The following is a 24,301-nucleotide window of genomic DNA, read 5'->3' on the forward strand; positions in this document are numbered from 1 at the left end:
GCATCTTTTCATATGACTAGAAATAGTTTCAATTTCTTCATCTGAGAATTGTCTGTTCATATCCTTTGACCATTTTTCAATTGGAGAATGGCTTGATTTTTTATAAATTAGAGTTAATTCTCTATATATTTTGGAAATGAGGCCTTTATCAGAACCTTTGACTGTAAAAATATTTTCCCAGTTTATTGCTTCCCTTCTAATCTTGTCTGCATTAGTTTTGTTTGTACAAAAACTTTTCAGTTTGGTATAATCGAAATTTTCTATTTTGTGATCAGTAATGATCTCTAGTTCTGCTTTGGTCATAAAGACCTTCCCCTTCCACAGGTCTGAGAGGTAAACTATCCTATGTTCCTCTAATTTATTAATAATTTCATTCTTTATGCCTAGGTCATGAACCCATTTTGACCTTATCTTGGTGTACGGCGTTAAGTATGGATCAATGCCTAGTTTCTGCCATATTAGTTTCCAATTTTCCCAGCAATTTTTATCAAACAGTAAGTTCTTATCCCAAAAGCTGGGGTCTTTGGATTTGTCAAAGACTAGGTTGCTATATTTGTTGATTGTTTTATCCCTTGAACCTAACCTATTCCACTGATCAACAAGTCTATTCCTTAGCCAATACCAAATGGTTTTGGTAACTGCTGCTCTATAATATAATTTTAGATCTGGTACAGCTAAGCCACCTTCATTTGATTTTTTTTTTTTTTTTCATTAATTCGCTTGAAATTCTTGACCTTTTGTTTTTCCATATGGATTTTGTTGTTATTTTTTCTAGGTCATTAAAATAGTTTTTTTGGGAGTCTGATTGGTATAGCGCTAAATAAATAGATTAGTTTAGGTAATATTGTCATCTTTATTATATTTGCTTGCCCTATCCAAGAGCATTTAATATTTTTTCCAATTGGTTAGATCAGACTTAATTTGTGAAAAGTGGTCTGTAATTTTGCTCATAAAGATTTTTTTTTTTTTTAAGAAGAAACATGCATTAATCTACATATGAAAACTCCATCAGGTCTTACTCTGGAAGTGGATAGCATTTTTTATCATAGGTCCTTAAGAATTGTCCTGGTTTACTATATTGTTGAGAATAACTGTCATTCACAGTTCATCTCCCTGTGATATTCACATTATTATATATACCATTCTGCTTGTTCTTACTTCATTTTGTATCAGTATGTGTAAGTCTTTCAAAATTTTCTAAAAAACATTGCTCATTTCTTGTATCACAGTAGTATTCTATTTTAAGTTATATTTGAAAATCAGAATTTTTATTCAACTGTGATGTTTTTATCAGGAATGCTTGAAACTCCTTTATTTAATTAAATAACCATTTTTCCCCCTGAGGGATTGTATTCAGTTTCACTGGGTAGATGATTTTTGGTAGTTTCCTTTTCCTTGAGAATATCATATTACAAGCCCTCTGATCTTTTAATGTAGAAACTGCTAAATTTTGTGTTCTGACTATGATTTTGTGCTATTTGAATTGTTTCTTTCCAGCCACTTGCAGTATTTTCTCCTTGAGTTGGGAATTCTGGAATTTAACTTGGAAGTTTTCATTTGGGGATTTCTTTCAGGAGGTGATCAGTGAATTCTTTCAATTTTTATTTTGTTCTCTTGTTCTAGAATATTAGAACAATTTTCCTTGATAATTTCTTGAAAGGTGATTTCTAGGCTCTTTTTAAAATATATCTTTCAGGAAATCCAGTAATTCTCAAATTCTCTCTCCTGGATTTATTTTCCAAATGAGATATTTCACATTTTTTCATTTTTTAATTCTTTTGATTGTTTTATATTGTTGCTTGATTTCTCATGAAGTCATTAACTTTTAATTGCTCAAATTTAATTTTTAAGGAATTATTTTCTTGAGTGAGCTTTTGTACCTCCTATTTCCTGTTTTTAAAGGTGTGTTCTTCAGTATTTTTTTCTTTTGTGCCTCTTTTACCAAACTGTCAATTCTTTCTTCATGATTTTCTTGTCACTTTTGTTTCTTCCCCTAGTTTTTCCTCTGTCTCTTTTATTTTTTTTTAAAAATCCCTCTGGTGGTCTTTATGAATTCTTTTTAGGACAGTAATCAATTCCCGTTTTTATTTGAGGCTTTTATTATACCAACCTTTACTTTGTTAACTTTTCAGTTTGTGTATTGATCTTTCCTGTCACCATAGTATCTTTCTGTGGTCAGATTGTTTTTTTTTTTTTTTTTTAATCTTTGTTTGTTTTTATTGTTTGATCATTTTCCCAACCTATTTCTTTACTTTGAACTTCACATTAAATTGGGCTCTCTGCCCCTTGGATGGAGGGGAGTACTGTCCTAAGCTTCAGGTTTTTTTGTGTTGCTATTTATTGAACTAGTTCTAGGGGTCTATAAGTTTTCTGGTCTGCTGGCTTGCACGGGTTTTCCCGCACTGTCTCATTCCAATGAAACAGAACTTTCCTGTTGACTTAAGTTGTTTTGAATTGGAAAATTGTTTGCTGATGCTTCACAGTTTGTTTTGAGGAATTACTTTGGTGGTATTTGGAGGAAAATTTGGGAGAGCTTAGGCAAGTACCTGCTTTTGCTCTGCTTTCTTGGCTTTGCTCTTGCCCTGTGACCCCTCAATTGTATTTGTTTGTTTGTGAAATAAATTTACATTATACCAATTCTTTCTTCAAGGACCTTTAGTGTCTCTAGAGTACAAACTTCCTCTTGGTTTTTAATGTCATTCATGATCTGTAATTCCTACTTTCTAGGCTTACTTTACATTCTTCTCCTTTCTGCTTTCTGAATTTGAGCCAAATTGCCCGATTTGATATTCTTTTGTTTATGATGCTTTATCTCAAGTTTGTCTTTTCACCTTTGAAATTTGTATTTTAAAAACTTATTAAAACTTTTTTTTAAAAATCAAAAAGCATTTGTATATGTAGCAGAACACAAATGAGATTGCAATATGAAAACAGAAATTTCCATTTTAAACTGCTTACTTAAAGCTGTCTTGCTACTCTGTGCTGCATTTTGTTCTTTTAAGTATATTTATAAAAAGTTTAAATGGTCCTTTATTCCTAATCATCCCCACACTGCCATTTCCTCCATACATATACATATTAAAAACTGAAAGAAAGGAAACCAAACTTTTAGCAAATGATGATAGATCAGCAAAATAAATCCACACAGTGGTCAGGTACACTAAGTGTATAAGTGTTCTGTGTCACCTTTCAAAAAGTAGATTACACGTTTAATAATGGATAGCTTGAAGGCAAGTTTGTCATCACATTGATCAGGGTTCTTAAGTCTTTCAATGTTGTATTTTTATACAGTGTTGTTATCCTTGAATAAATTGTTCTGATTCTTTTCACCTCGCTCTATATTAGTTCATAATAACCTGAGATTCTCTGAAATTCTCTTATTTTTTCCATTCCCTAACTGATGGACAGAGATAGTTAGGTGGCACAGTGGATAGAGTGCTGGGCCTGGAGTTAGGAAGATTCCTCTTCTTGACTTTAAATCTGACCATGGACACTTGTAGTAAGGTATAGTAAGATAAGAGTAATAAGGTACAAGCTGTGACTGTGTTTGCTTCCGTTTCTTTATCCCAGAACTAGAGAAGGAAATGGTAAGCCACTATGGTATGTTTGCCAAGAAAATTCCAAAAGTGGTCATCAAGAGTTAGGCATGACTGCAAAACAACTAACAACAACAATGAATGGACACCTGTGTAGTTTCCAGATCTCTCTTCTCCTTCCCTTCCAGAATCAGGAAGTTTGTTTTGGTTGTAGCTATCCCTACCCCAATATTCTTCTTCTTCTTAAGCCCTCCCTCCACCATTCCCAAATTGTTTGATATGTTAGTATTTTTTGAATGGTTTCTTGGTCTTGATGGGTTTTAGAGGAAATTTGTGGGTCATACCTGTGATTCTAAACTAGAATGAAGATATAAAAAATTACCATATCTCTCATGATAAGTGTCTCATTGGCTTGAGTTAATGCTGTTAAAATTTGACTTTTAGTTTGGGCAGTACTGCAGAATTTAAGATGCTGGCTTCCTCAATGTTCAGACTTCCAGATGGTCTCGTGCTTAGGAATTCACTAAATGAATTTTTTCTGTTTTCTTGGACTTTTTTTTTTTTTTTTTTTTTTTTTTTTTTTAGCCTTTCTTGGTGCACAACCAATTGTTCTCCTCTTCTTGCTCATCTTGGAAATAAGTTTGATATATTTTTACATCAAACTTTATAAGTCTTTCTGTGGTTATGTCTCTGTATGAGTTCTATCTTTTCTTGTTCTCTCCAGATTAGAGGCAAGTTATGTTGATACCCTCATTGAATCTTCTTCCTTATTTGTATGCTCTTATCACATACCCATTTTTGAGAAATAGCAAGTTTCACCCTCTTATTCATTCTTTCTTCATTAATCAGTTCCATTTGTCATTTTTTCTTTCTTCCTTCTTAGAACCAATCCACCCTTCAGTTCCTCTGTTTTTCTTATTTCAACTTCCTCAGTACTTTTTGAAGATGGTTTCTGAAGGAACAGCTGTTTCTTCTTCTCCATTAGACTTTAGCATCATTTCATAGATCTTCCAATTACTTGAAAAATTTTACTTTTGAAGGTTTCTCTTGATTCCTATATTTGTATTTCAGAGTTCTTAATAATTTCCTACTTGTCATCTGAAATACTTAATAATTTCCTATTCTATTAAATATCCATTCTTCTGTCCCACTCTAACCTCACTTGGGTAATATTATACTAAACTTTGGAGGGTTATCCTTGGTTGTAAGCTTTGGTCTTTTGAAATATTCCAAGATCTCCTCCTACTTTTAGTAGAGCCTTGCTGACCCACATTTGACTTGTTTATAGGCATTTTTTTTTATTGGCTTCACTTTTTGTATTATCCCCAGGTCTCTGTTTAGTTTTAGAGTTATGAGGAAGTGGAATTCAATTACTGTCATCCTTTTTGGGATGTCTTGGCCCTTATTTGGTCTAGTGTAAATTTCTGGTTTTTAATGGAATCTACATATGTACAGGTTGAATGATCTGCCTTACTATGCAGCCATCTTATGGGAAAACCCTTTGTGTTTGCATAGGCCTTTCCAGTATACTTGGAATTTGCCTCCCTAGCTTTTCCTAGCTTTTGTCAAAGCTTTGCTCAAGTATCCAAAATGTGGTATTGCCCTTTACATGGAAATTACTTTAAATATGTTTTGTATTTAATTTTTGTTTTACATTGTTTCCCCTGCTTAATGTAACTTCATAAAATGCAGGGACTATTTGACTTTTATATTTATATCCCCAACACTGCTGCAGTACCTGAAACTCAAGAAATACTTATTGTTCAAAGTAAGTTTTTATCTAGCTTTTCTTTTTAATGTCACCTACATTTCCTAGTGTATATTTCTCTCATTCCCCCAGTACTATAAACTCCCAATAACCCATTGTGTATAAGAGTGAAAAAAGTGGGTTAAAACAGGCAGTTCAAACAAATACATCTAAAAACTGACCAATACATTAAAAAAAGTTTGGCATGCCTTATGTTTCACACATTTAGTTCCTGATCCCATCAGATAATAAAGGGAAGTGTTTTTAATATCTCATCTTTGGGAATGGGTTGATCATTATAATTCTTTAGCATTCATTCAGTTTTAATTGATTTGCTGTTATTCTTTCTGTTTGCATTATTTTAGTCATTGGGTATATTGTTTTTGTTGTTGCTTCTACTTATTTCACTTTGAACTAGTTCACTTTCATCATTTCTTACAATATGATTATCATCCATCATATTCATGTGGTACAATTAATCTAGCCCTTTAATTGTTGGGTATCTAGTTTGTTTCCAGTGACCTTTTTTCTTTTTTTTTTTTTTTTTTAAATCATCAGTGACCTAGTTAACTCCATTTGCTTAATTCTAAATTGCTTTCCTATGTAGTGGAATTAGTTTGCAGTTCCACTAACAGTGCATTAGTGTGCCTGTCTTGCAACAATCTCACCATCAGCTTAGTGTTTCCATTTTTATTATCTTTGTCAAGTTACTAAGTATAAAATGAAACCTTCTGAATTTATTTTTATTAGTAGTAATTTGGAACAATCTTTTATATAGTTGTAGGTTTTTTGGTAGCAATTTGCAATTCTTTTGAGAGTTATTTGTTCATGTCCTTTGATTCCTTATCATAGGGATAACTTTTGGTTTCATATTTTTGTTAATTCTCCATATGACTTGTATAGCAAAAATATTTGATAATTTTTTTTTTTCCTAGTTGATTCCTTTCCTTGTGTTTTGGGTCACGGTTTTTGTATTTCGTGTAGCAAAACTATCTGGATGTGTGTATGTGTATGTATGTATATGTGGTATGGGGTGACTCTAACTTTTATTTAAGATTGTCTCCTAATCATAGATGGGAAATTTTTTAAATGTTTTCCCCTTGTAGTTTTGTTTATGGTATAACTTTTAATATTTAAATCAGTATTAAGTTTATTGTGATAGACTGCTTAAGATGTTTTAACCTAATTTCTACTCAGTCTACTTTCTAGCTTCAAATATGGTGTTTTCCCTAAACATTATACTATTATGTATACTATAATCGTTTTTATTATTCACTCTTTTCCATTATTGTACTTTGCTTTTTTTTTTTCTCAGCCACTACAAAATAATTTTCATCATCATTACCTTATAATATTGTTGGGTGTTTTTGTAAATACTATTCATTCTCCATTCCTACTTTTTTATTGTTTCCCTTAATATTATAGATTTAATTTATGATTATCTTGTCTTTATTCTATAAAGTATTCCCTTGGAAGTTTGGTATATAAATGATTGTTAAATTAATGAGTGGTGTCATCACCATTTATTCTAGTGAATAAGAGTATCTAGGAAAGGCTAGCCACCTCTGACGCTAGGACTCAGTATATAAACATTGCTAGATAAATGAAAGTAGCATTGTCTTCATAGGCAAATAGATGCTGCCAGAGGAATGAGAGAAAAATGGGAGTCATTTGAGGAAAATGTCACTAGCACCAACTCCAGCCTTACTTCTCTGCTTGAGGGAGAGAAAATGAAAACATACTTAAAAATGTGAACTACTCAGTGATCTAATAGCCATTCTTAAAATGTGAACACAGAATTCTTTTTTTTTTTAATTTCATATCTTTTTATTTGCAAGTTATATGCATGGGTAATTTTACAACATTGACATTTGCCAAACTTTTTGTTCCAATTTTTCCCCTCCTTTCCCCACCACCTCCCCTAGATGGCAGGATGACCAGTAGATGTTAAATATATTAAGAGTATAAATTAGATAGACAATAAGTATACATGACCAAACTATTATTTTGCTGTACAAAAAGAATTGGACTCTGAAATATTGTACAATTAGCCTGTGAAGGAAATCCAAAATGCAGGCAGGCAAAAATATAGGGATTGGGAATTCAATGTAATGGTTCTTAGTCATCTCCCAGAGTTCTCTCGCTGGGTGTAGTTGATTCAGTTCAATACTGCTCCATTGGAACTGATTTGGTTCTTCTCATTGCTGAGGATGGCCAGGTCCATCAGAATTGGTCATCATATAGTATTGTTGTTGAGGTATATAATGATCTCCTGGCCCTGCTCATTTCACTCAGCATCAGTTCGTGTAAGTCTCTCCAAGCCTTTCTGAATTCATCCTGTTGGTCATTTCTTACCAAACAGTAATATTCCATAATATTCATATGCCACAATTTATTCAGCCATTCTCCAATTGATGGACATCTACTCAGTTTCCAGTTTCTGGCCACTACAAAGAGGGCTGCCACAAACATTCGTGCACATACAGGTCCCTTTCCCTTCTTTAGTATCTCTTTAGGGTATAAGCCCAATAGTAACACTGCTGGATCAAAGGGTATACACAGTTTGATAACTTTTGAGCATAGGTGAACACAGAATTCTAACATAATAGAGCATTATTATGTTTTACTGAAGAGGTTATAGAACATTTCCTTAACTAGAATTCTCTTTATTATGAAGTCATTATGGTTGCTAAGTGATATATTAGATTGATGATGATATAGTTAGTTTTACTATAGTACTTATTTTGAAAACATGAATTTGTTCCAACCTTATTGATATATCTGGGAACGATTTGAGCATAACACAAATTTTGTGTTTGCTTATGCACCATTTCTTTTATAAGAAAAAGGGAGAGAATACAGAAAATTGTACTACTTCACAATAATTCATAAGCTGTAACCCTTCAGATGCCTGTTTTCACAATCAAACTTCAGGTCTTTTTCAAGGTAAAGCACCATATTTATTTTATATCTTTTGGTATAGTAGGAACTATGGTCTGAGGAGAGCTGGTCTACCTTAACCCTCTCCCCTATCTTCTATAACTGAGGTGTGTGCTTATCCTTAGAGTTGGAACCTACCTAGGCTGTCCTCTTATCTACATCAATTTTCACTGTTCCCAGCTGTGTAGAATGCAGGACAAGCAATGGTCCAAGGCCACAGCTCCCACTACTATTTATTGTAGTATATATTTATTAACCATTTATTTGATATTTGTAAAATTAATCAAATGAGATGATATTTGTAAAAGCCCTTAGGTTCCTGACAGATTGTAGAAACTATATAAATGCTTATTCCCTTCCCTACCTCCCTTTTCTTCTCTAACTTTTTTTTTGGACATGTTTAGTGTTGTACCCCTAACTACATATTCTCCATGAGTCCTGTAATTTTTATTGTATAATTTTACAAAGGTGATTTTTAGCAATGCAGATGTCACATTATAATAGAACTGACTATATTGTCAGGATATAAAGACAGGAGATCTTGGTATATGATACTATCTCAGGTATTTACTACTGTCTTTAGATTGTTTTTCTTGGGTAATTTGAGGATAATGTTTGTACTCTCTATTTCTTGGGGTTGTTGTAAGGAAAGATATTTTAGTACTTTAAGAAGATATTTTCCCAATCAATAACCCCAAAAGATAGGTAGTACAAATATTATTTCCAATTTATATACAAGGAAAAAAACGCTAATAAGTTATCACATTGAAAAATGTTAAGTGAGTTCTGAGTCCCTAGCAAAGCCAACTGAATCTTAATTTTTACATAATAAAGTGATTATAATATAATAATAATTTTGCATAATAAAATAAGAAATGCACAAATAATTAAAATTGAAAGTGGTAGTTATAGGATAATGGATTTAGGACTAGCACAGAATTTATAGTTCACTTAATATAAACTCCTTTTTTTAACATATGATAAAACTAGATTAAAAGGGCTTAAATTATTTGTCAGATAATTTGTAGAGCTAGAATTTGGACTTAAAAGTTCTTTTCCTCCAAACTCTAACCTGAGCTTTTCTGACAAACATGGGTTGCTGCCAAAAATCCAAAATTTATTTTCCTTGTGGAATTGTTTGATGGAAAAGAGGCAGGCAGGAAAAGAACAAGGACATTAGAAAGACAATAATATAATTTGTTACTTAGATGAGTCTTCTTTTAAAGCATCTCAACATTCTTATTTCTGCCTTGGGTCTGAATTCATGGAGCCTCAACCTGTTAGTATGAATACTCAAATGCTGTTTCTACCAGAACCATGTGGCCTCAGGGAAGTCAATTTCTTTCCTTCTGTGGATTTCATTTTTAATTATAAAAGGAAGCAACTGAACTAAACAATAACTAAGATGCTTTCCATCACCAACATGATATACTAGATTCACATTGTTATCTATCCTCGTAAAACATTGGGAGAGAAGGCAAAGGACTGGTGGCAGGAGCTTAAGCTCTCAGATCCAAGGGAGAAATTCAGTTTGATCTTCAATCTTCCCGGTGGCTGGCTTGGATTTTCCTGCACTTCACCCACTAAGACCAAGGCCAGACTGAAAGGCTCCCCAGAAAGCTTCCCAGCTCCAGGAAGGAGATAATAAAGGATCTGGACTATAAGAAAGCTAACGGGGCCCCAGGAAAGAAGCCGACTTTGAAAGAGATAATAAAGGATTTGGACTTTAACACCTGGCTGTACTCCTGGTGATTACTGAACTGAAACGAAAGCTGCCTCTAGAGACCCCAAGAAAATCTCAACAGAGAACTTTACATTTTAGAGAGAACATTACACCTATTCACATATTTTCAGTTTACCTAATTTTTATTAAGAATCTCCCAGCTACTAGCACCCTTCCTTATATATAATTACACTTTTCTTTTCAAACCAGACTTTGGATATCTTGCCATCTTCATCCTGTACCTTCAGTAAGCTACTTCCCATCCTCAAGTCTCAGTTTCATTATTTGTAGAAATTGTAGAGTCCTTCTACCTCCCTTTTATAAATCAAATTTCCTTTTGATTATGACCCTCCAACTAATGAACTTTGTTACTTTCCTTTAGTTTCATGCAATGGATACTTTGCACAAAAACATCTATGATATTTCCAAGGCCATATCTGCTCTGGTGCCTCAGGGCGGTCCAGTTCTTTGCCGAGATGAAATGGAAGAGTGGTCAGCTTCAGAGGCCAATCTCTTTGAAGAAGCCCTAGAAAAATATGGAAAAGATTTCACCGACATTCAGCAAGATTTTGTAAGTATTTTTCGCAGTGATGCTTATGGTTTGTCTTTAGATTAAGTGAATCTGTAACTAAGAGATTTTTACTGTTTGTTTAAAGTATAGAGAAAGGATCTAATCAAATACAGTCAGGGAAAGGGGGAACAATTGACTGTTTTATCTTACTCAGAATCAGGATGATCAAGAAAAAGGGAAGTAGAAGGCTCTTTGCAAAGCACTTTCCTTAAAACAGTATAAGTACTGCACATAACTGAGACTTGAAGGTTTTTTTAAGACTTGATCATAATTATAAATTATAAAGCAAGATTTTAGTCCAATTCTTGTAACTTCATATCTAGCACTCTATTATATTACTCTGCTTCTAAAATTTTTTCCAGCTTATTCTTGAAAAATTCTTTGAAGGTATCTATATAGTTCCCTAATACTACTTCTCTCTCTCTGTCTCCCCAATTTCTGTCTGTCTCTCTCTCTCCCTCCCCAATCTATCTCCAGATGCCTCCCAGTCTCATTACTTCTTCTCCATCTCTCTTTTCTTCTTACTTTTCTTTTCCCTTTTTCCCATAGACACATTCCCCAGTCTTAGGTTGTTGTCCCATTACTTTCTCCTCAAATGCTATTGCTTTTTCATTATGACTTGGTCTTTGCAATGTGATTTATCCATATTCACAGTATTATTTGGCTTTCTGCGTTAATTCTTTTTGACCTTAGTACTTCCCTGTTGGAATCCTTACTAAGTGTTAACTCATTAGAGTTGATAGAATAATTATCTAATTTAGGATGGTTAAGTTTGATTGATTTGATCTTACAAGGAAATGTTATGGGCCAGAACTTGAAACAAGCTGCTAAGTGGAACTGATAGAAACAATGCTTGTGTTCACACCTTTAGAGAGCTCATATAAGCAAGAAGCTCTTAGGTCCAGAGAGCACTCTGGGACAGACACAGGGCACTCTGGAATAGACATGGAGCACTCTGGGAGATTGAGAGCCAGAAGCCCTCTCTCGAAGGCAAGGCAGATTCAGTCCATCTTCCACCTCTGTGCTGGCTGGAGGCTGAAGAAAGCAGAGAGCACTCTGGGAGATTGAGAGCCAGAAGCCCTCTCTCAGAGGCAAGAGAGATTCATTTCAGCTTTCACCTTGGTGCTGGCTGGAGACCTTTGGAAGAAGAGAAGCCAAAGCTGACAGAGGCAAAAGATTAGCAGCAAGAGCTCTTGGAACCAAGCAGAGAGATAGGTCTGTAAGAAAACTAACCGGCTATTTTGGAGGAAGCAATAAAAAAATCTGAACTTTTAACACCTGGCTGCATTTGGAGTGATTATTACTTTTAACCGAAACTAAGGCTGCCTCCAGAAAACCTTCCCAAGAAACCTGCTCCCAGAGAGAACCATTATATTTTAAAGAAGAGAACACCACATTTTGGCACCCTGAATGTGGGACTGACAGGCCCCTCAGTGGATTTCAGTGGAAAAGTCTCCAATCGTGATTTCGGTGGAAAAGCCTCTAATTCTGAATCCAGTGGAAAAGTCTCCTCAACCCAGAAATTAGGGTGAGTATAACAAATTTTGTTAAAAGAATTAAAAGTAGAATTTCAGCCAAGATGGGACAGATGTTTAGAAAACAGCCTTCTGTTTCTATTCAAGGAAAATATTTAGAGAGCATTGTCAAGGTTATGGAAAGCCAAAGTTTGATTATAATTTTGGAGCAGATCACTGAACTTTTAGAAACTGTAAAGCACATATGTCCTTGGTTCTCTGTGGAAAATGAATTGGATCTAGACGAGTGGAAATTAATAGGACAGCAACTGGGTGAATACTACAGATCTAATCCAAACTCAATGGAGTAGAAATTATTAGGAGAGGATCTTTGTCAATTCTATAATAAAAATAGACCTGACTCAATTTCCAAAGACATACTTATACATATAATTTAATACAACTGGCTTTAGGAAATTTTATAAGTGTTAAAATAAGGAAAAAGAAGAAAGAGCAAGAAGGGGAAGTACCAGTTAAACTAGGTGAAAAGCAGAAAGAATCAGATAAGAGTGGAGTTAAGTATAATTCTGAGTGTGATAGTTCACAGCAGGAGAAATTAGATCATTCCACATCTCATGACCCTCTCCCCTCAATTAACCCTTCATTGGTGGAAGAAGAAGGGGGGGAGGGGCAGAGGCAGAAACACAGCTTCTCTTGTGAAGCAGAATATGACAAGATTAGAAGAGGCATTAATTAAGGCAAAAAATGAAGGAGAAGATATGTCTGATTTTATAAATGCATATCCTGTGATTGAAGAGCTTGACTCTTCAGGTCAAAAAGGGAGAAGATATACTCCTTTTAATTTGGAAAAAATTAAAGATTTGAAAAAGGGTTGCACTCTTTATGGGGCTACATCATCTTATGTTAAGATGTTACTAGATAATTTGTCTTATGAAATCTTAACCCTGAATGATTGGAAATCCATAGCTAGAACATGTTTAGAACCTGGACAAAATTTGTTGTGGCTTTTGGAGTTTCATGAATTATGTCAGATTCAAGCTCAATGCAGTAGGCAAACAGGAGCTATTGGATAAATCACTTTTGACCAACTAGCTGGTGAAGGTCAGTATACAGAGAATTCAGAACAGATTTATTACCCTGTAACAGTGTATGAACAAATTTCTAAGGCTGCAATAAAAGCTTGGAGTTCTCTCCCTGGACAGAAATATGGACGTAAAGCTTTCACAAAAATAGAGCAAGGGTCCCAATGAACCTTTTGTTGATTTTGTGGGATGTTTGCAAACAGCTGTAATAAGAATCATTGGAGATAATGCTGCCATAGAAATAATGACCCAGACATCTGGCTAAGGAAAATTCCAATGAGGTTTGCAAAAGGATTATATGGGGACTAGACAAAGATGCTCCTTTAGAGGAGATCATAAGGTGTTGTGCCACAGTGGGCACAAATGCTTATTATGCCCAAACTATGATGAATATGGGAAGACAGGGTCCCTCTTGGCAAGGGACTTCTAGATAAATTCGTCAATGTTTTCAATGTGGAAAAGTTGGAATGAATCTGTCTTGCCTTCGAGAGTTCAGGCTCTCAATCTCCCAGAGTGCTCTCTGCTTTCTTCAGCCTCCAGCCAGCACAAACGTGGAAGATGGAATGAATCTGTCTTGCCTCCGAGAGAGGGCTTCTGGCTCTCAATCTCCCAGAGTGCTCCATGTCTGTCCCAGTGCTCTCTGGACCTAAGAGCTTCTTGCTTATATGAGCTCTCTAAAGGTGTGAACACAAGCATTGTTTCCACTTAGTACCTTGTTTCAAGTTTTGGCCCATAACATCTTGTAAGATCAGATCAATCATACTGAACCATGCTAAATTAGATAATTATTGTCTCTATCAATTCTAATGAGTTAAAACTTTGTAAGGATTCCAACACTTCCCTGACCCTCAGTGTATTTGAAAATAGTTAGGGACTCCAAGTATTTGGAGGCATTTCATTAGGAGGCAGGCTCTAGCAAATTTTTTTCTGCCAATATGTATTGTAATTGGGATGCAAAACAGTTGGATTAGAAACAATATGTAGTGGAAAGAGCACTAGATATATAGCCAGAGGATTTTGAATTTGCTGCCAGGTTTGCTATCTAATGTCTCTGTGACTTTAGGAAAGTTATTTGTCCCAATCAGATAGAAAACATATATAAATGAGATAAATTCTGTGATGTCACAGATGAAGACTTTTCTATAGCACATAAAGATGAGCCCCAAGGCCATTCTTTTAATTGTTTTTAATCCTTCCTGCCACATAATTTACTTTAACTTTTTCCATTTATCTTTTTCTTCTTGTCTTTGCCTCTTCTTGAATCTTTCTCTTCATGTTCTTATTCTTTGATTATTCTTGATACATTCAGTCCAACTTCTCCTCCTTGATTTCTTTCTCATGGAAGCTTCAAGTAGAAATCAGAACATATTTTTCATTCTCCTTATTCATCTTAAGTCTTTCCTCTTCATCTCTTTCTCCATTTGAGACTAGAAGTAAAAGCTGCAAAAGGCATTTACCAGTTATGTCATATAAAAATAGAAAGAAATAGGAAATGTTTATTTTGGAGAAAAGAAAACTTAAGGTGGGCATGATAACTGTTTTTGTTATAGCTATTTTGAAGTGCTGTCATGTGAAAGAGATTTAGACTTGTTTCTTGGTTTCAGAGAGCAGAACCACAACAAATAAGAGGTAGAGTTCAAAGAAACAAATTTTGACTTTATTTCAGGAAAAAGTTCCCAACAAAGTAGAGTTGTCCAAAAGTAGAATAATGGGCTGCTTCAGGAGATTCTCTTTCTAGAGTACCTTTCTGATATATAATAAATAGGATTCCTTTTTGAGTTAGATTCCATGAGTGTTCTTTATCCTCAATAAACTATTATCTCCAGGACAATAACTGCGATTTTCCTTCTTCTCTACTTTGATGGCATGGGCTACTATGTACAAAAATTGTGATATTTAATAATTACATCATCTGTCACCCTGATGGATGACAAGATGCTTTCTTTCCATGTTCTCAGCTTCCATGGAAGTCCTTAACCAGTATCATTGAGTATTATTACATGTGGAAAACAACTGACAGATATGTTCAACAGGTGAGAATTCCTTGGCATCCAAATATGATCTGTTATGTTTTCTCACAAGAGATGTGCTCTTTTAATTGAAAAGTAAGTATTACTTCCCTTGAGGGCTTACTGCTATTCTCTCCACACCTGAGGAATTACCTTATGCTAAAACTCCTTAGATTGCTTTTACAGTGTGTTAAGTGTGTGCCTATCACTGACTCTGAAAGCTTTTTATTTCTCCGACCTTTAGTATTTTTTGTTACTCATACATACTCATTCTTCCTTCTCTCTCTTTTTCTTTCATGATAAGATACTTCCCATTTCCTTTCCTGGGTGTGAGGAATATGTATTGAATATCAGGACCTTAAAATCCTTGATGAATTTCAGTTATTTGCTCTCATTCACATTATTTTGTCATTATTTACACATATGCATATCTTTCCCATATCCTGTTCAAAGCAAAACCCTTCCTTACTAGTAATAACAATACCGTCTTTTATTGTGCAGATAATTGCATATATTGGACCCCATTTACACAGATGAGTGAAGATGCATGCCTATGCTTTGTTACTTGGAATGTATCTTCAAAGTTTGGACAAAATATGTTTATGTTTAAAAGAGAAAGTAGGAAGTAAAGTTAAGAGGAAACTGAGAATTGTGTAAAATACTTTCCCTTTTCTTTTTTTAAAATAAAAGTTTAAAAATAAATCTAAAAATATATATATTACTCATACTGAAGTGTTAGAGAATTGTAATTGGCTGTTGTTACTTGAGGTAGCTATTTTTGTATTGCTGGAAGAACATTTTAGATTGATTCTCTTTGTGTCCTTTTGGGATTAATATATACACATCTACATTAGGGAATCATGATAGCTGCCCACTGAGAGAAGAAATCTGACTTCAAAAAAGGGGTGGAATTGTTAAAGAAATAGGAATTAGGATAGAACTGACAGAATTCCTGAGACTCCTTTAACCTTTAAGGAAAACTACTTATTCTCCCCTGAAAGCATCTTAACAAAAGCCATGCCCAAACCCATTTCTTTCATGAAGACAAAGAACCCCTTTTCCTTCTCCACATTCCTTAAGTCATACCTACAGTTTCATTTATCTAGTGGTAGTTCAAGTAGCACTGCTCCTTCATGCTAGCTTGTTTTTCTTGAAAGGGTGTGTCTGACTTTTTTTTCTTTATGTGTCTATTTGCAGAAGCGGTTGAAGGCAGCTGAAGCAGAAAGCAAATTAAAGCAAGTGTATATACCTAACTAGTAAGTGGCATCTTCATACAGGGCATTATTCTCAAAATCCTGGGGAAAAGGCACATAGAAAATTATTTAGTGAGCAAACATTATGTTTACTGACAATATTATGTTGACAGAATTGTTGTTAACTGTTCTTATTTTCTGCTTTTTTCTTTCCCCTGATCTTCCTAAGAAATCAAAAGTAGTACAATTGTGATTTCTTATTTCTTTCTTAGATGCCTTTTAGTTTGTACAGGTCAGTAAAAGGAAAATTTTGGGCCAAGAGGAGCCAAAGTAGCCATTAACCCTTTTTAACTCATATTTGCTTGAATACCTAAACATTTCCAAGGGCCAAGATCAAGCCTTTACATCTTATTCTCCTTGAGATTCATTTTAGGGTAGAATTCTGTTTTTCCCTCTTTTTTTTGGTAACGTTGAGACATAAAATAAATATATTGACATCATCCTTACTTCCTCCTACGGTATTTCTAGTCTAAGAATCCACTCATTATCTTTCCCAAAAAACCTATCACTTGCTGTCTTAATTTTGCCAACAATAAATCTCATTCTTGTAGACCACAAAGGTTCACAACTTCATTATTATCTTCAGTTCTTCACACTCCTTCCCTCTCTCTCCCTCAAACTCCCCCACCTCCCCTTCCCTGCCCATGTCCAGTGAGTTAGTTGTCATTGCTTTTTGATTCTGTGGATAAAAGGCTGGGCCTGGAGTCAGAAAAACTTAAACTTATCTTCCTGAGGTCAAGTGCAGCCTTAAGAACTTAATAGCTGTGTAAACTCAAGCAAGTCATTCAACCTTGTTTGGCTCAGTTTCTTCATTTGTAAAATGAGCTGGAGAAGGAAATGGCAAATTTCTTCAGTATCTTTGCTATAAAAATCCCAAAAAGGTTTCAGAAAGAGTTGGACATGATTGAAAAAGACTTAATTAACAATTGATTCTATCTCCACAACATCTTATATTCTTCTTTTTTTCCATCCATGTGGCTACTAGCTTAATTTAGGTATTATTGCAGTAGTTTCCTAATTGGGTTACCAGTTTTTTGTCCCTCCCATTTCTAGTATATTCTCCACATAGCTCTAGAAGAGATAATTCTAAAGTAATATTATAAGCATGAGTTGGAACTCAGGATTATTTTCAATTGCTTCTCTTTAATCCTTAGTATTTTAGAGCATTTTTCTATGGCTATTGAGAGATTATATTTCTTCCCTTCAAAACTCTTGCTTATATCCTTTGACTATTGCATAGAGAATGGTTCTTATTTCTGTGAAATTTAATTAGTTCCCTGTAAATGTTAGAAATAAGACATTCATAAGAGAAACTTGATGCAAAGAATTTTTTTCTTCATTTACCTGCTTCTCTTCTAATTTTAGCTGCTTTTATTCTATTATCGTGAACCTCTTTCTCTATTTGTTGAAATGATAGGTAATTTTTTCCTTGCTCCTTTAATTTGTTTAAAACCTCATTATTTGGGGTTTAACTTGACATATGACAAGGGTTAAGTTCATTTTCTCCCAAACCACATTCCAGTTTCCCCACAGATTTTTTTCTTAAATAGCTAGATTTTGCCCCACTAGTTAGGATCTTTGGGTTTATCAAATACCCAGCTATTGTACTCATTTGCTTCTGTATAATAAGTGACCAATTAATTTTCCTTATCATTTTATATTCAGCACCAATTTTTTTGATGATTACCATTCAAGATCTGGTACTGTTAAGCCTCCTTCCTTCCCATTTGGTAAAATTTAAGTGTCTTGATATTCTTTAAGAAATATTTATTAAGCTCCTACTGTGTGCGAGGCATTGTACAAAGAATGAAACAATCCTGACAAGGAGCTTATATTCTAAAGGGGGTGATAAATACAGATATAAATATGTAGTATAAAATAAATTAACACATATAAACCAAGTAGTTAAATGCAGGGTGATTGGGAGAGAAAGGAGGAACAAGATCACTAGAAGTTTGAATCAAGAGACTTTATACAGAATATTGTGCCTGACTTGAATAAGGAAGTGAGAGATTATAAAGTAGACTGAATTCTAAGGCTTGGAGGGAAGCCAGTTGAGCATAGGGAATTAAGAAAAGAGACCATTTTGCCATCACCTCACAGTATGAGAGAGGGGGCTAGTAAAATACTATTCTCAATCAGTGAGCATCTAATTTTTTTTCTAATTATTTCTACCACAATAATTATTTTGGTGTTTATGTGAGGTTTATCTTCTTGTTCTTTACTTCCTTGGGGGAAATGCCTTATGCTAGAATATATATGTACATTTAGTCTTTTACCACATAATTCTATATGCTTTCCTTTGTGATTGGACTAATACATTGTTCCACTAGTAGTTAATTGATAATCCTGTCTTTCCATAATCCTTTCAGCATTGACTTTTGATGTCTTTATCAGTTTGCTGGTTGAGAGATTAAATCTTTTGAGTTACTTTGATTTCCATACCCCTTAATTTTAAAATTTGGAACATTTCCAAACTATTGTTACTAGTTTGCATTTTATTTGAGAATTATTTATTCATATCTTTTCTCACTTCTTTATTGGGAAATGCCTTTTGGTTTATTATATTTTTCTTATCTATATATTTTGAATATTAGACCCTTCTTCAAGATTTTTAATAATACTACTTTTCCTCATTCGACCACATAGCTAACATTTATAGAGTGTTTACTTTGTGTACCATGCATTGTACTAAGCTTTTTATGATTATTATCGTATTGATCCTGCAACAATCCCAGGAAGTAAGTGCAATTATTATCCCTGTTGTACAGATGATGAAACTGAAGCAAAAAGAGATTAAGCGATTTGCCCAGGGTCACACAGTTAAGAAACATCAGAGATCAGAATTGAACTAAACTATCCACTGATCACCTAGCTTTACACAATGATATAAGCTGTTGAATCCTTAAACAAGATGCAGTTAATCAGAAATAAACTTTTATAGGAGATGAATTTTACCCAAATATGAGAGAGGTGATAGCACTGGATAGGCAGGTAGGATATGAACTGGAATATATACCAAGAATAAAGGTTAGAATTTATAAGGCTCTTGTGGATATAGCAGTTTGAAAAGATTACCATGCAATTTGATGAGTCAGTTAAGGGATAGAGAGTTAGGAGTGCCTGTATTCACTCTGCACAAAAATAAGAATATAGATTTCTTAAGGACAAGTAGTATTTTGTTTTTATTTCTTATTCCTTGTTAATCAAACTTAAAGAATGATAGGTAAAATCTAATAAGTTTTATAGAAATGAAGAAAATGAAACTTAAGTTTTAAGTTACAGCGGACTTGAATTTAGGAGATATGATGCCATTTTTTCTTTTTGTTTTGGTTTCAATAGATTTTTCTTTTATCTTCCTATTTGTGTGCTTTAAGTTGTTGATTATTTTAATTTTATTTAATAGTAGAATTAGCCAATTTCTTTCATATATTATTTTGGGGGCTTTAACAATTTTGTTGTCACATTCTGAAAAGTGTATGCTAGGTTTGAAGACTGATGAATCTGAATAATTTGAATATCAAAGGTCATCTGCAATGACTTTTTGTTTTGTCTTTATTTTTAAAGTAACAAGCCAAATCCAAATCAGATTAATGTAAATAATGCCAAGACTGGTGTTGTAAATGGCACAGGAGTACAGGGTCAAAGCCCAGGAGCTGGTCGGGCCTGTGAAAGCTGTTATGGTAAGTACCTTAGCATCAGTCAGTGACATACCCTATTTGTGATAAGTTGATAAGTAGCAACTTCCCCCACTTCTTTGCAGAATAACCTTCTTTAAAGTATCTTGTTTAGTTTAGTCTCTATATTATAGGGAAAGATTATTAAGGTATAATGTCAATCCCATAGGGGAAGAAGATAGGGGAAAATGAATGAGAATATGAACTTTCAAGTCCTTTACAGGCCTAAAGAAATTACTATTAGGCAAACCCTAGGTGGTGTTAGATTCTTCTTAGATATTGGTTTTGGTAAGAGTCTCCTGGATAATGTTGCAAATGTGAGAAGTCTTTAGTAGGGATTTACCTGAAGGTGTTCACACATCAAGGGGACTGTTAATACATGTATTTTTCTTTGGGTCTTTAACCTGTTTAATAGCAAGTACTCCATTCTAACAGTTCATGATTTCCTTTTCTTTTTTAGCTTTTAATTTTTTTTGAGAAGTACTGAAATTTTTTTTTTTTTTTTTTTTTGGTGGGATGGCATGGATAATCTGTAAATGATGTTTGAAATAGTTCCGCTTAAGAATATATATATTTTCAACTTTGTTATCCATAGCCACACAGTCTTACCAGTGGTATTCTTGGGGTCCCCCTAACATGCAGTGTCGTCTCTGTGCATCTTGCTGGACATACTGGAAGAAATATGGTGGCTTGAAAATGCCAACCCGATTAGATGGTGAGAGGCCTGGACCAAATCGCAACAACATGGTATGTGGAAGGTAGATAGGCATTATCACAGCAATTGGCAAAAATGCTGGTATTATTGTAGAGTGCATTTCTTTGTGATGATTTGTTATTTTTCAAGAGGCTTTATGACTTAGAAATTCTTAAATAGAATCATAGAAATATAAAATGTTTTAATTGTAAGGAACCTTAGCAACTTCTAGCCTAATCCATAATCTTAAATATTTCTGCTCTGAACCAAGATGGTTTGAATTCTCTATGTCTTCATTAGCAAAATTACAGTTTGCCAAAATGTTGTTCTTTTCTTATAAAGATGTTAATATTTGTAAAGCATCTCCAGAACAAAAATGAACTCCACATATTATAATTTGTTTGTTTGTGTTCCCCATTATTAGAGTCCTCATGGCATCCCTGTGCGGAACAGTGGGAGTCCAAAGTTTGCTATGAAGACAAGACAAGCCTTCTACCTACATACAACCAAACTGACAAGGATTGCCAGGCGCCTATGTCGAGATATATTGCGTCCTTGGCATGCAGCAAGACACCCTTACATGCCTATCAACAGTGCTGCTATCAAAGCAGAATGTAAGATTTCCTTGGCAATAACAGTTTAATTAAATTTCTCTTAAGGTCATTTACAAGTCCTATACCTGGCTGTGATTCTTTGTGTGAATGGTTTTTTCATCCTTTTTGTTCCAGTTCCAATATTACCTACCTATAACTTGAGAGTTCAGTTTCTTTGCTGAAGGGAAGGAATAATATATAGTAACCATTAAAAATATATACTGTTGACTAAATTTTACATTAAGAACAGTTAACAAGGCTTCACACTTGATGGACTAAACTATTGAGAGTAGCACTTGAAGATAGTGAAACCACGTGGAGTAACGAGAAAAGTTCACACAAAATTTTAGGTAAAAAGGAATTTACAGACTATTTAGTCTTTTTGCTTTTGAATAAGAATGATTACTTATATAAAATTCCTAGAAATGGTCATCAAATCATAGCTAAAGAACTCTTGTGGGGGACCCTACTATCCCCAAAAGTAGCCCTTTCCTTTTGTTTGTTTGTTTTTTTTTTTGATAGCTCTAATTATCTAAGAATATATTCCTTGCTTTGAGCCAAATCCATTCTTTGTTGTTTCTATCCATTGCCCTGAGTCAAATAGAATAAAATTACTTATCTTTTTTCCATGATAGCCTAGAAACCTGAAAACATAAATATCATGTCATTTTAAGTCTCCTCTTTTCCTAAACATTCCTAATTACTTTAACTGATTCTAATATAGCATGGTCCTCATTTCCTTTTTCATTCTTATTTCCCTTCTCTGGCCTTGAAGTGTTCTTAAAATCATCCTGATTAGGATAGAATTCAGTCAAACCTCTACCATCGTGCTTAATGAAGTAGGCTGAGGCTGCCAATGATTAGTCATTGAGTTTGAAATCCTCAGATCGTTTTCACAAAAGTTGGATAAATAATCTAGTTGTGTCCTGTTCATCTTCTACTTTCAAGTAGAACTTTTTAAAGTTGATTTTTTTAAAAATGTGTTCAACTTTCATTAATCTGTTTTAAATTTCATATTATTAAATTCAATCCATTATTGTAGACTACTGAGACATTTAATCTTGATTATGTTATACAGTACATTGTTCCCTCTGTCTTCATGTTTCATTCATCTAGGTCATTGATAAGAAATGCTATATAATACACACACAAAGGAGACAAATCCCTGAAATAACTATTAGAGGTAAAGGCAAAATTCCTACCAGTTAATATCTGAATCTAGTCATTCAACCATTTCCAAATTCAATTAACTGTACCATTGTCTAGCCCTTTTATTTTTATTTTGTGTGCAAAGGCAGCATGAGACTTGGTCCAATACTTTTCTAGTCTCTGTCAGTAGTACTTCATGGATTTACCAGTGTAGTAACCTTATCAGAAAAGAAACAAGTTATTCTAGAGTGGCATGTTTCATTTCTAAATGATATCTTTCTAGAATTTTTCTCAGAGTTGGATTTGATCTTATAAGTAATGAACACTTTACTCTAGCCCTTTTTAAAAAATAAAGTAATATTTACCTTTTTCTAACACTTTGTCTGCTGTTTTAAAAAGACTGGCCAGAAGAGCAATCATATCCATTGATTTTTCAGTGTTCCTTGAGGTTGTTTTTTTGTACTTGGTGACTTTAATTTGTTGAACGTAAATATCTTATTTGATTTATCCTAAATAAGTCATTTTTCTTGAAAAAGAAAAGAGAAAAAGATTTGAATTTTGTTTTTCTGTGTGTAGCAATTGTTTTGCTGGCTGTTAATGTCCAAACCACTGTAAGCAGCATTATTAATGTTTTGGTCTTCTCTTGTTTTTTGTTTTTTTATCCTTATGTTTATGACTAGCCTCAGCTCATATTAAGTATTTGCCATCTTGACACTATTCTCTCAAGACCATTCTGCTTTTTGGTATTAGTCTTTTCTTATGTACCCTTCCTTTCATCATCTTTTTGTGCAATTTTTAAAAAAATCTAAGTTCACATATTATTCTACTATGAAAGCCATTTCTTTTAAGTGTACTTCTCTCCTTGCTGTAATTTTTTCACTTATATAGAATTTTATTCCTGAGGATTTCCCATTCCCTCTAGGGTGACTGTACTTATGGAATTTAGTACTATTAAATTTTATTTATCTTTTCTCTTAGTGTTTTCAAGTATACTCTCTTCAAATCTAGAGTATATCTCATATTATTCTTCCTTTTCCTTTATTCTTTCACAGATTGTAAAATGGGGTGGTCAGTTTTCCCTGAACTTCCTGGCTGATGTTCCCATCTTCTTCATTGATCATTTTTTCCTCTTTCAGATTTAGGTCCAAAACAACAGTTGAATCAAACTGGAATGAAGCAAACTATGCTTTTAGGACAGAAAGATCTTCAGAAGATGTCAGACTAACTGTGGCATCTCTTATTTTATTTCTATTTCAGTAGATCCATACTATACACTCACAGGAAATATCAAATATTATTGATCTACACTCAAATGTTCCTTTACCATTTCTCCTACTTTTCCAACATCTTACATTCTTCCTTTCCATCTCACTATGCACATTTTGATCCAGTGATCCTGATCTCCTGACTTCCATGAACAACACATTCCATCTTTGAGATCTGGGCATTTTCTTTTTGTCCCTGAAATGCCCTCCTTCCTGTTCTGATCCTCCTAGCTTCCCTACCTACCTTCAAGTCCCAATCAAAATTTCACCTTCTACTGGAAACCTTTCCTAATACTCCTTAATCCTAATTTCTTCCCTCTGTTAATTATTTTCAACGTATGTATTTGTTTACTTGATGTTTCTCCTTTATGGCAGGGACTGTCTTTTTCCTTGTATGTATTCCCAACTTCTTGGTTCAGTCCCTAGTACATAATAAGTGCTTAATAAATTCTTATTGTTTTTCTGACTACTATATTTCCCTATTCCACTTCTTCAGTTTCCCAAATGAGTATGTTTTCTTAATTAATCATTGCAAGTTGATTTTGATTTTAACTATTTAGTATTGAGACTGCTGAATAATAATAAAG

General features: G+C 34.0%; 1 protein-coding gene across 10 annotated transcripts in view; it reads left to right on the forward strand.

Moving 5' to 3' along the window:
• The window catches only part of MTA1 (metastasis associated 1), a 243,965-nt gene that overhangs the window by 174,117 nt on the left and 45,547 nt on the right, over positions 1 to 24,301 (forward strand). For all 10 annotated transcript variants that reach the window (XM_031952899.1, XM_031952898.1, XM_031952890.1 and 7 more), the window contains 6 exons: positions 10,329 to 10,517; positions 15,033 to 15,107; positions 16,281 to 16,339; positions 19,904 to 20,019; positions 20,609 to 20,760; positions 21,132 to 21,321. In XM_031952899.1, the coding sequence (XP_031808759.1) occupies positions 10,329 to 10,517; positions 15,033 to 15,107; positions 16,281 to 16,339; positions 19,904 to 20,019; positions 20,609 to 20,760; positions 21,132 to 21,321 (781 nt within the window). The remainder of the gene's footprint in view (positions 1 to 10,328; positions 10,518 to 15,032; positions 15,108 to 16,280; positions 16,340 to 19,903; positions 20,020 to 20,608; positions 20,761 to 21,131; positions 21,322 to 24,301) is intronic.

The sequence above is a fragment of the Sarcophilus harrisii genome, chromosome 2, assembly GCF_902635505.1.
Source record: "Sarcophilus harrisii chromosome 2, mSarHar1.11, whole genome shotgun sequence".
NCBI lineage: Eukaryota > Metazoa > Chordata > Mammalia > Dasyuromorphia > Dasyuridae > Sarcophilus > Sarcophilus harrisii.